Source organism: Sphaerodactylus townsendi, linkage group LG11, assembly GCF_021028975.2.
Source record: "Sphaerodactylus townsendi isolate TG3544 linkage group LG11, MPM_Stown_v2.3, whole genome shotgun sequence".
Taxonomy (NCBI): Eukaryota; Metazoa; Chordata; class Lepidosauria; order Squamata; family Sphaerodactylidae; genus Sphaerodactylus; species Sphaerodactylus townsendi.
This window is the reverse complement of record NC_059435.1, coordinates 69978951-69992077: the sequence shown is the minus strand read 5'-3', so window position 1 is coordinate 69992077 and position 13127 is coordinate 69978951. Positions and strand designations below refer to the sequence as shown.

Below are 13127 nucleotides of genomic sequence, written 5' to 3'. Positions count from 1 at the left end.
TTCCACTGAGTGGCTGAGCCAATCATCTAGGAACCGCCATGCCTTCCAAAAAAAAGCATCCAGTAGTAAACTTCAACAGACATTTTTCAGATTGTCTTAAAAATTGATACAATACATGACTTTCATAGAAAATTTTAAAAATACTTTCAAAAATACAGGCAAGCTTATATACACTTATATTTTCTGCCTACTTCTGTTATCAAAATCATTTTCTTTCTCATTACATGGGAAAGTCTACTATTCCATAACTGGCAATGTCTAGAGTCTCCAATCTTTTCTGCCAGCATGGTATCAACTACCCATAGGAAATTATACACTTTGTCTTATTGCATAATGTTCTTACCATCAATCATGTATCCAATGGCTGGTTCTTGGGTAGGGTTGCCGTCCATTATTAGCTGGTCTTTGTTTACCACATCATCTGCACCATCTTCTATTTCCATTCCATCTGCACAAACTTAAACAATAGCAAATAGTTCATCAGTCTTGATGTGTTTATTGCATTATCTTATTGTCAGGCAAAGATGTATTTTATCTCCCTGTTTCTTCAATCCACACACACAATATATCATAAGGAAAACTGGATTAGATTTAGACCACGGTGAAGTGAAAATTGGTGGAAGGAACATTAACAATTTAATATGCAAACAATACCACATTACTTCCAGAAAACAGTGAAGACATGAAATGACTGTTGATGAAGGTTAAAGCAGAAAGTGCCAAAGCAGGATTACAGCTGAACATGAAGAAGATAAAAATAATGACTACTGAGAAACTATGCAAGTTAAAAGTCAGCAATGAAGAAATTGAAACTGTTCATGATTGTCTATTTCTTGGTTCCATCATCAACCAAAAGGGAGATGACAACCAAGAAATCAGGAGACAACTGGCAAGAAAACTAAAAAGGAACGAAAAAAGATTCTTAAATGTAACTGTGTTACTGTCAACCAATATCAAAGTAATTCATACGATAGTATTCCCCATTACGATGCGCGGGTGTGAAAACTTGGACAATGAAGAAAACAGATAGGAAGAAAGTTGGATTCATTTGAAATGTGGTATTGGAGAATAGTTTTACTGATACTGTGGACTGTCAGAAAGACAAATCAGTGGGTTCTACATCAAATCTAGCCTGGATGTTTCTAGAAGCTAAAAAGGTTAAACTCAGGCTACTGGACCCATTATATGAAGACAGATTCATTGGAAATGACAAATTATTCTAGGAAATGTTGAAGGCAACAGGAAAAAAGAAAAAGCTAAAATGAAATGGATTGACTCAATCAAGGAATCCCCAGCCCTCAATATGCAAGACTTGAGCAAGGCTGTTAACGACAGGGCATTTTGGAGGTAATTTGTTCATAGGGCTGTCATAAGTAAAAAGTGACTTCATAACCCTTAAGACTTAGATGCGCACACAGTCAGTAAGTGATGTCACAGCTTGACCTTTGTTTAAGAACACAAAGTGGTATTTTGACAGTGTGGTTTCAGTGAGCTATTTCAGAACAGTTCCAAATGTGGGTAGAATGGTCATGGAAACGTATTAATAATTTAAGAGAATAATTCTAATGGTCAGCTATACCACCACATAAGCTTCTGTAAGGGATTAAAGTGTTCTAGTGACAAAGTAAATTACATTCTTACTTTTCACTTCCAAGTCAGCTAGATTTTGTAGCTCCAAAGTTAAACTGCCTTTGAATGAATTCCCATTTCCATCTAAGAATGATCCTGCAAAGAACCCGACCCCTTGCTGATCTTCACAAGCTTTAACAATGTTCAGCACAAGAAACTTTCATCCTGCCTGAATGACTCAGTGAAAATAGAGCATGAATTTTCTACCTGATCTTTAGCACTTAACTAGTTAAAGTTTCAAGAAGAAATCCCAATTTCTCAAACAAATAATCTAGTTTTTAAGTTCAAGCTCACTGTGATGTACACCAGCTACAAAATCTCAACATTCGAGTTCATACCAGTTACAATCATTAAAATGCACTAAAGCCAATAGGCACAGAGAAACTGTTTCTACAGGAATATTAAGTTTTATGAGAACACTTGTAGAGGATATTATCATAAAGAGGCGAAGATCCCTTTTATAGGAAAAAAGCCCAGCAAAAGTTTAAACTGCTAAAACTGACTGGAGACATGGCTGCTTTCATTGACTAATCTATTCCAGTATGAGCCTCCAACATCATTAAGATGAAATTTAAACTCCAATTTGAATGAAATAATTTACAATGGTTTCAAATCTGGATTTAAACCACAGAAGTGATTTCCTGAGTGTATTGTAAAACATAACTACATTAATCTAACAGCTTCATATTGTTCTTTTTCATTAAAATAACAGTGCCATTTTCCCCATGAGAAGAATATGTTGCTTAATTTTTCTTCCAGTTTGAATTAAGACAAAATTACATGTTCTTATGTTCTTATGTACTGTTAATACACTTGTTCTGCATGACTTTACATTCTACTTTATCATCACTGTTGTTATTTCATTTCTGTACTACCTCTTTATGGAACCATATCTGAGAATACTTAGTTCCAGTGGCAGGAGCTGTGAATGGACCATCATTTATATACCAACAGTGAAGTCGGCCAAATCTCAGGACACTTAGAAGAGTTTGGATTTATACCGCTTTTCTTTCCTGTAAGGAGTCTCAAAATGGCTTACAAAATCCTTCCATTCCTCTCCCCACAACAAACACCTTGTGAAGCAGGTCTGTGAGAGTTCTGAGGGAACTGTGACTGGCCCAAGGTCACCAGCAGGCTTCATGTGTAGGAGTGGGGAAACAAATCCAGTGACTAGATAGAGGCCATCGCTCATATGAAAGAGTGGGCAATCAAACCCAGTTCTCCAGAGTCCACTGCTCTTAACCACTAGACCACACTGTCTCACACTGGAGCTGCAAATGAGCAAGGCAGATCTTTCTACAACCTACAAAAAATATATTGGGTTTTTTTTAAATCCCCAAATTTAAAAAGGAGCACCTACATCTTTAAGAAACAGAAGTTTTTGGTAGCTGCCACTAAGCAATCATAGCTTCCCAGGATTCGCTTCTGTGAGTAAAAGGCATGGGGAGGGGTCAGCGTCTTTTCCACGTCTGCTTTTGCCTTTGAGGGAGGACTCGCTGGATCCAGGCCTGGGTCTGGCAGCAACCACTGGATGACTTGATACTATATGATTCACATAACTTAACTAGGCCTGGCTGCTTGCTTTGGTTTAACAGCAGCCACCCTATGAAAGCCAGCATGGTGTAGCAGTTAGAGCTTTAGAGGAGGGTCTAGGAGTTGCAGGTGCAAAATCCCAATCAGGCTGTGAAAGCTCACTGGGCAAGTCAGGGCCAGTCATATACTTTCAACCTAATCTACCTCACAAGATTGTTGTGGGGATACAATGGTGGAGAGGAGACTGGTCCCCTCTGCAGAGAAAAATGGGACATAAATAAAGTAAATAAATAATAAATATAGCTGAAGATGAGAGGCAAATAAAACATTGGTGAAAAGATGAGAAGGAGAGACTGATGTAGGGAAAGGGAAGAGGATACGGGGTAGCCAGGAAAAGAGAAAGAGGAAATAGTGAAGGGAGGAGGGTACAGGGGGAAATAAAGTGTACCCCACAAGTCCTTGATAATTCCTTACCACACAACTGGGCTAACCCTGGGGCCAGTACCGCACAACTGTACCATAGTTTTCTTAGGCAGTTGCTGCAGGTGGGGGAGAGCAGTAAGACAGAAGGACAGATAAATGTAGGTGTGCTTTAGGTGGGAAGAGAGAAGAAAGAAGGAAAAGGAGAGAAGTTTTGCCTCCTGGAAGTCCTTGTGGCTTCCCACTTGCAAATTCTATTAGACAAGTTGGCCAAATCTGAGGATACTCAAAGCTGGTGACTGGAGTCGTGAATGGAGAAGACTCTTTCCACAAACCCTCCCTCCACTCACTTGCATGCCACCCCTCCCTCACTCCTCTTCCCTTGCATGGCACCCCTTCCCTCCCTTCCCCTCCCTCCCTCCGCTAGGGTAGGTGGACCATGTCCAGATGCTGGACCCCTCCCTCCCCTCCCTTGCATGCCACCCCTCCCTCCCTCCTCATCCCTTGCATGGCACCCCTCCCCTTCCCTTGCGTGCCCCAGGTTTGCAAAAAAAAAAACCTGAAATCTTTAAAAAAAACACTGTGGGGTTTAAAAAATAGCACATTAAGAAACAGAAGCCATCAGGGGCTGTTGCTAGGCAACTGAAACATTCTAGGCCTGTTTTTTGTTAGTAAAAGTTAAGGGGCAAGGCAAAGTCCTTTCTAAGGCTATTTTGGCCTTTGAGGGAGAACTCATTGGGCCAGGTCTGGAAGCAGCCACCAGGCTACTTGACTTGCATGACTCACTTAGGCCTGGCTGTTTGTTGTTGTTCAACAGAAGCCACCATATGAAAGCCACAGTGGTTAGAGCATCATGCTACAGGCGAGAATGCTCAGCTGCAATCTAATCCAGTTGCATATTACTTATAAAATAATCACAATATATCTTTATGAATGGTGTATGACTTATCTACTGACTTTATACTCGAAGTAATTGCATATACCAATCAGTTCATTGCCTTGTGTCTCTATATATACAGTCCATGCTTCTTAGGCTTGGCTGGCCTCAGATTTTCTAGTATTGGTTTGACTGTCTATATTTGCTGATTTGTCTAATCAAAATGTACAAACACAGTGGCCACATGGACTTTTTCAAGGAGCAGTAGCTGAAGCTGAAAAAGGTACCTGAGCCTTCAGGTACAGGCCAACATTCAGCAACACCAACAAGCGACAAACCTGAACCTTCAGGGGGAGTGTGACCGCCTTCAGAAAAGGCTAATTCCATAGTCCTTGAGCAGCTTTGTTACTGTCCAAAAGACTGCATCCTCATGTGAACCGACCTTCAATTTACTGAATCTTATCCATCCCTGTAACTCTCAAGGGATCACTTGCTCAAGGCTTCCACAGGCCTACCTGACTCAGCTGGAAAGTGTACTTCATTTCGAAAGCATGAGAACTGTATTATTATTAACTCTGGGTCACATTGTGCTATAGACAATGGCATGAAAGGTATAATTGTTCTAAAGGTTCGGGGCTTTAATGTGGAGTACCACAAATTAAGAGATCAGCAGTAGTAGGGGAAAACATTTTAAATCCTTCTGTTTTTGCTGCACTGTTTACCCTAGATATCAGAAGACAGACAAGAAGCAAATTGGGAACAGATGAAGTGCAAGAGAATGAGTTTTACCTGGACCGGCTTCAGGGAGCAGTTGGGCAGTTTCCATTATATCGCATGGTTGTGAATGTACCTCTTCTTCTGAATGTTTGCAGAGACTGCAGATATATTCTTTTAATTGAACATCTAAGTCATTTTCAGGGGGTTTGTCACATTCTATGTGAATCCACCTGGACAGAAACATAAATTAACATTATATCATCTATTTTAATATTCTGCTAAGGGGGAGGAAATGACTTGTGATCCTGGAGCAAGTTTAAGTGAATACCAGAAAGCCATCTTTGAAGTTAGAATACAGATAGTCTCAGCCAATTTTTGACCTATAGAACTGATACCCTGTGCCTCCACACAAAACTGGGCAAGATTCATTTCTGGCTACAGAAATGAACAAGCCACATATGACAGTTATTTCTATTTATTTGTATTAGAACATTTATATTCCACCTTTCCCCATGGCCAAAGGTCTCTTATAATACATAATTAAAACTTCACACCAAAGTCCCAAAGTTTTCTTTCCAATCTAAGAAAGTCTAGCAACATAAAATAAATGCCTGATGTTTTCAACAATGTAAAAAGTGTATAAATAAGTTTGACAGCAGGGTGTGGGTGGGAAGTAATGTAGTTATACAGTGGCGTTTCTGCCTAGGGACAGGGGGTACCCTATGTCCCCGGGCGCCCCACATTTGGTCACGTGGGGGGGCGCCACCATTTCAGGGTCGTTTGTGTGATTTTTAAATTTTTTAGTGTTTTTCACATTTTGGCCTGCAGGGGGCGCGTTTTTAAGGCTAGCAACACCAAATTTTCAGGGTACCATCCAGAGACTGTCCTGATGATACCACCCAAGTGATGTTACCAGATGATACCCTGAAAATTTGGTGTCACTAGCTTTAAAAATACACCTCTTACAGGCACCCCAAGAAAGCTGCCCAAGATTCTTTGTTTTGCAGTGACTTTGCTCCACTGTAGCCAATGGGGAATTTCTGAGTGTGTAGGCAGGCTGCACATTTTTGAAGACAGAGGCACCAGACTTTCAAGGTGGCTCAGGAGGCCCTCCTGGTAATAGCATCCAGGCATAGAGACCTTTGCTTCTGAGGGTTCAATTTTATGGACCCCCAAAAGGCTTATTTTGTTTCCATGCTCCAGATGGCTCTGTGGTAGAGGTTTCAATGGGAGGCACTGTGGTAGGGGTCTTGCTCTGGGTGGGGGCATTTCCTGCAGGGCTGCTGGTGTGAGTTTCCTGAAAGGAACCAACAAAATTTGCTAAAATGCTGTGGGCACCAAGTTGAAGGTGAACCTGATGCCCACAGCATTCGGCCATCCCAGGCAAACTTTAGTGCCCCCACTCAGAGCAAGACCACTACCACATTGCCTCCTGTTGAAACCTCTACCACAGCGCCAGCTGGGCATAGCAGAAAGCCCCATTGAAGTCTATGGTGGGAAAAATAATGTTTCCCACCATAGAACTTGCTGAAGAGCCTGGCAGATTCTGGGGAATTTCTGAGTGTGTAAGCACTGACCACACATTTTTTAAGATAGAGGCGCCAGACTTTCAAGGTGGCTCCAAGAGGCCTTGGGTAATAGCATCCAAGCTTGGTGAGCTTTGCTTCTGGAGGGGGGGCGAGTTGAGAGAGTTCTGAGAGAACTCAGCCCACAGGCTTCATGGGCAGGAGCATGGAAACAAAATAAGCCTCTTGGGGGCCCATAAAATTGAACCCTCAGAAGCAAAGGTCTCTATGCCTGGATGCTTTTACCAGGAGGGCTTCCTGGAGCCACCTTGAAAGTCTGGTGCCTCTATCTTCAGAAATGTGCAGCCTGCCTACACACTCAGAAATTCCCCATTGGCTACAGTGGAGCAAAGTCACTGCAAAACAAAGAATCTTGGGCAACTTTCTTGGGGTGCCTGTAAGGGGTGTATTTTAAAAGCTAGTGACACCAAAATTTCAGGGTATCATCTGGTAACTATTCTTATGATGCCACCCAAGTTTGGTGAAGTTAGGTTCAGGGGGAGCAAAGTTATGGTCCCTCAAATGGGTAGCCCCCATCTACTGTTAGCTCCCATTGAAAACAATGGGGATGGGGGCATTCCATTTGGGCGTCCATAACTTTGCTTCCCCTGAACCAAACATCACCAAACTTGGGTGGCATCATCAGGGCAGTCTCTGGATGATGCCCTGAAATCATGGTGCCACTAGCTTTAAAAATGCGCTCCCTGCAGGCCGAAAAAACCCCAAAAATACCCCCCCCAACCGAAATACCTTGCATCCGCATTTGTTCATAATTGGGCAGGACATACTCAGACAATTTTTGTCCGAATGTGCCCAAATTTGCCCAGATTCCAGCCGAATCTGCTATTTGAATCTCCAACCCTCAAAAGTGATGCTGTTTCAGGATGGGGGAGAATCCACCCCCAAACAGCATCACTTTCAATTTTGTTTTAACCGGGGACCCCAGATTCTCCCTTTAAGGTAGATTTAAAAGAAGAATCTGAGCTCCCTAGTTTAAACACCATTGAAAGTGATGCTGTTTGGGGGTGGATTCCACTGGAGGTGTTTTGTGAGAGATGATGCTGACATTTGTTTGGTAAATGTTTTGCTGGGGGTGGTTTGTGAGAGGTTTACATGCTTAATATCCACTTGCACTGGCTTGGAGTTGTTTCTCAGGCTAGCAACCTACCTCATAGGTTTGTTGTGATTAGGAAATTAGGAAAAGAGTTGGTGGGGAGAGAGCCATGTATGTTTTGCTGGGAGTGGGAGGTGTTTTGTGAGCTGGTGCAAAAAATAATTGTTCATGGTGTGGGAGGGTGGCCGCCCATTCGCTGGGGGGGGGGGGTCAGGTTTTGTCCCCGGGCTCCAGTTTGCCTAGGTTCGCCCCTGTAGTTATATGTTGGTCCTCTGTTGCTTTTTTTTCCTTTTGTAAATAGATTACAGTGGGTGGATCACTTTTCTCTTTTCCATTTGTTTAAGTTGTTGTAGTTTTAGTTGTAAAAACAACAACAAAATATATTAAAAACATAAAGTACATGCAACAAAATGAAAAAGCTATTCCAATGTGTGGCGGAATTTATCCTCAAATTATAAATATTTTGAAGGTAAGACCCATTATTGGCTAGAAGTAGCTGTTGGGCATATGAAACCAAGGCAGTTTTCAATGCATTAGTGTTGGGCCTCACATGTGAGCACCAAAAGTAAAGCAAGATGCAGAACCCCCCCCCCCCCCAAGATCACATGAGAATAAGCACCAGAGTTATCCAATCATTAAGGCCCTTTCCGCACAGGCGGAATAGAGGGTCCCAGGGACGGCAAAAACGCCATCCCTGGGGAGGCGTTTGCACAGCAGACGCTGCTGCTGGCAACGCCCAGGTAGCATGGAAATGCCCCTTTTGAACCTCGCTCCACAAGCGAGGTTTTTCAAAAGGGGCACCTTCCAGCTGCTGCCGTTCAGAAGGTAGCGTTTTCCTCCCGCCTCCCCCAACTGGCTTACCTTCTCCTGTTGGCTCCTGTCGCACTGTGGAGGCCAGGGGACACGTCCCCTGGCCGTCTCCAGAGCAGTCGCTCTGACCAGGGGGGCATGTCCCCTGGCCTCCATAGCGCAACGGGAGCCAGCAGGAGAAGGTAAGCTGGTTGGGGAAGGCGCAGCCTGTGCGAAGGCTGCGCCTTCCCTGCGCCCCTACCAGGACCGTCTGTGCTAACGGTGCATCAGTGCTCGTGCAGAAAGGGCCTAAGACTGAAAGTTAAGGTTTCTTACCTTTTGCACATATGGCAACGCAACTTGTCTTTTTGCAAGTCTGGATGGGATGATTTTTCACAGAAAGGACAAGGCAGGTTGTCATGCTGATGGTAACAACTGTCACACATGAGACAATTGTGATGCCACTGGCTACTAGTACGAGTGCCACATTCTGCACATATCCTGCAGTTCTGAAAATCAGAGAAAACCTTCTGTGTTTAGCATAAGAAAAGCCTTGCTAAATCAAATCTGATCAAGCCCAGCAGTCTGTTCACAACCAACTAAGAAGCCCACAGCATTATCTTACCTGTCTTCTACAGTACCAAATATAACAAGCATGCTCTGTTGATCATCAACATCATCAAATCAGATACTGTACAGAATAGGTATGCATCATGACTAATATCCATTCTGATAGTAGCCCTGGATAGCCCTATTCTGCATAAACATGTTCACTCGCCTGTCAAAGCCTTTCAAGTTGGTGGTAACCACCCCATCCTGGGGCAGAGAGTTTCACAATTTAACTATGAACTGTGCCAAGAGATACCTACTTTTGTCTGTTTTGAATCTTTTCTCTTTCAGCCTCAGCAGATGACCTTGCATTCTAGTATTATGACAAAGGGAGAAAAACTTTCCCCTGTCCTCTCTAGACCTTATATAATGTACAGACCTCCATCATGTCTTCCCTTAACTGCCTTACTTCTAAGCTAAACCTCAGAGTGTTTAACAGATCCTCATAGGCAGTTGCTCTAGCCCCCCTGATCATTTTGGTTGCCCTTTTCTGACCCTTCTCAAGCTCTACAATATCCTTTTTTAGGTTTGGTGACCAGAGATGGTATTCCAAGTGTGGTCTCCCCATAGATTTATACAAGGCAGCATGAAAGCAAAATGCTTTATTCCCTCTTCCTTGTTTAATTATGGCCAGCATGGAATTTGCCTTTTTCACAGCAGCCAAGCACATTTTCATCGAACTATCCACTACTACTCCAAGATCCCTTACTTGGTCTGTCACTACTAGATCCCATCAGTGTGATTGTGAAGTTGGGATTTCCCCCCCAACAAGTATAACTTTTACACTTGCTCACACTGACTCTCATTGGAAGGTGTGGGGGAGCCCGTTGCAGAAGGGAAGAAATAATCTCTAGTTTTATACAGATGATGATATGTGGATGTCACAGAAAAATGAAGTTTAATTAAATGATTCAGATAGCTGTTACAGTAAGGAGGGTACTAGTCTGGTAACAAGTCCAATTGATATTAATCACAAACAAATCTCAATTCTTCACAACTTAACATCCTTTTGAAATAATATGATAAACAAAGTATTTCTGTTGTTGGCATCAAACTATAAATTATATGTAAACTCACTTTGCATTTCCAGCCATTTGTTGGTACAGAGTCCATAACTGGTTGTAAACAAAAGGTGTGATACCCTTTGTCACATGTATCACACACAAGCATCTTGTTGTCTTCTCCGGAATGCCTAAGAAAAGGGTCAGCAGTTTAAGTCTCATTGGCCAAGAAAGAAAAATAATCCTTTAGAACTTGTGTCATTTTGAAGCAAGTTAGCAGGGCACAAAGAGCCACACATGGGTCAAAAGAAACAAGTTAATTAAATGCTAGATTCTTAACGGAAAAAGAAAACCTCGTACCCCCAATAACACTTTTATCCACAAGAAGAAAACACATGCTTATTATCTAATGCCACAAGTCACATACCTGGTGTGATATGACAAGCCACAACTTTACATCAATGTGGCAAAGAATATGCCCACACGTATATTATGGAATAAGGAGTTCTAGTAAGCTTTTATGTTGAAACTGCCTTAGACTGATAGTGGGAGGTGAAAGGAGAAGTGAAGGTTGAGCTCTGAAACCACATCCACCAGCCCCATCATTAACTCTGAAACCAATTCAGACAGTAACTCTGATGTGCAGGGATTTGGCAAGGAAACAAATGAAGGGAATTCCCAATGTACTGTGGAGCTCCCACTCACTGATCATAGACCATCTCTGAGGCCAAGAAATTGGACAGATCCACTAAGGCCATGTAAACTTGGATGGAAGAATTCCTACTCATATCCATGGAAGAAAATCAGGTTGATTGGGGACAAAGCCATTCCAGAATATTTTCACTTCCCCCTCCATTCCTATCTATTTTAACTGTTTCCCCACTCTCTGCACATAAGCCTTTATACCACTATCTTGCTTTACATGGATCGCCCCATCCTCTTTTTCTCTTACTTCTGTTTATCAAGGTTTCTTATGGGTTTCCAGGAATGCTCCTTTTCTTCCTCACCACCTTCTGTGAGTTAAACTTTCCAGTGCAGATGTTAACATATGTATGGACCACATCCCAATTTCACTTACTTGCAGTTCTGGCACACTTTGCAGTCAGGGCACTGCCAGCCTGCCCGTTTTATAGGTGTCACTTGGATATCCAGGCATATCCCATGGTAATGCTGGCCACAGGTAGTACAAAACAGTTGATCTAAGAGGTCTCCAGGGCTATCACACAATGCACAGTTTGCTTCTTCCTTTGCTACAAATTAACAGAAGTCTTCTGAACCATGTTACAGGAAGATAAAACTTTTTCAAACTTTAGAAAAAAACCCAGTCAGATATAGCCTCCAATTAGAAGAAGAAGAGTTTGGATTTATATCCCCTCTTTCTCTCCTGCAAGGAAACTCAAAGGGGCTTACAAACTCCTCTGCCCTTCCTCTCTCCTCAACAGACACCTCGTAAGGCAGGCGGGGCTGAGACAGTTCCAAAGAACTGTGACTAGCTCAAGGTCACCCAGATGGAATGTAGGAGCAAGAAAACAAATCTGGTTCTCCAGATTAAAGTCCACCTGGTCTTAACCACTACACCATATTAACAACTTTAATTAAGTATTAGTCCAACATTATATAAGGATTACAGTCAAGTCTACAAAATACTATGAAAGAAAATATGTTTGAATTAAATGACAAGTAGCTTCAATATAAATACATGCAACAGTGAATGTGATTTCTCAGTCAAATGTATGCTCAGGTTATATTCCGTTATCAATGAAAAGATGGTAAAGTGGGGGAGGGGGAGATTTCCTGCTACCATGTTTATAATAATTGTTTTGTGATGTTTTGTTGCATTAGAAAATAAGATGTTACCATGCAGATGTGCTCACTATTGTAACAATGCAACTTCACAAGGTACTGTTAAGTGGGATTATCCGCCACATTGTAATGGACTCTGTACTAGACAGTTTCAAGGCTTTGCCCCTGTAAAAACTGATTAGACCCATAGATCTCCAGGGTCTATCATGTCAGAGAAACTTTTCTGCCTCAGACTCTGATAATACAAATTTTTTGAGTAATGTGTCTGTTCTTTTATCTTGAACTATTAGGAAACCAGACAAGACACCTTTATCTTTTACTGAACAGGGAAAATATTCTTTTTATTGAGTAAGACAAAAAAAAAGGACAAAAAAGAATTAATACCACAAGTTCTGTTGAAACAAGTGCTAAAGTGATCAAACTTCCTAGTATTGCTAAATCACATGATAGCTGGTGATAGTTTTAAAACAAATCAGGTTTCAGCTTTTGTCTCACTGCTTTCAGGTATTATCAAAATAGCCCAAGATACCCAAAATTTCACCAAGAGATTTCAACTCTTAGTCCTCTGAGACTTCCAGCTAGAGATATCTGATTTGCTTGTCACCAAAATCCTTATTTATAGAAAAAAAAATCAACCTTATCTTTCCCCAAGTTTTATTTATCAAAAACATGTGGTAATTTCTAGATATTTGATAGGTTACAACTAAATAAGAGATAACCAACAAAATAGCCAATCAACAGGTGCATAAGACATCATCTGATACAGCAAAATAAGGCCAATTGCAATTCTTAATTGCACTTAATCTAGTCTTTTTCCAACTATGTCTAAGGTAAAGACAGTTCTAATCAACAGGTATGTAGTCTCAGTCTCCAAAAGGGGTGTAGAGTGGCAGTGAGGGTACCAACAGCGCACTGACTCCAAAGAGGTGATCAGTAGTGTAGGCACTGGGAGAGAAGGAAAAACTCCTTTCTCTCCCTGGAAAAGCCCACAGGCGCGCAAGACTTACACCACCCTTTTGGGTGGTGCACAACACTCCTGGGTTGAATGCCGTTCTCCTCACCGCCACCAC

At 42.0% G+C, this 13127-nt stretch overlaps 1 protein-coding gene across 1 annotated transcript in view; it reads right to left on the bottom strand.

Annotated features, from left to right (window-relative positions):
• The window catches only part of KMT2C (lysine methyltransferase 2C), a 170650-nt gene that overhangs the window by 80915 nt on the left and 76608 nt on the right, over positions 1-13127 (bottom strand). Inside the window, exons 8-12 of the mRNA XM_048510499.1 lie at positions 11333-11504; positions 10331-10445; positions 8981-9153; positions 5249-5406; positions 344-457 (exon numbers count right to left, since the gene is read on the bottom strand). Of these exons, the coding sequence (XP_048366456.1) occupies positions 344-457; positions 5249-5406; positions 8981-9153; positions 10331-10445; positions 11333-11504 (732 nt within the window). The remainder of the gene's footprint in view (positions 1-343; positions 458-5248; positions 5407-8980; positions 9154-10330; positions 10446-11332; positions 11505-13127) is intronic.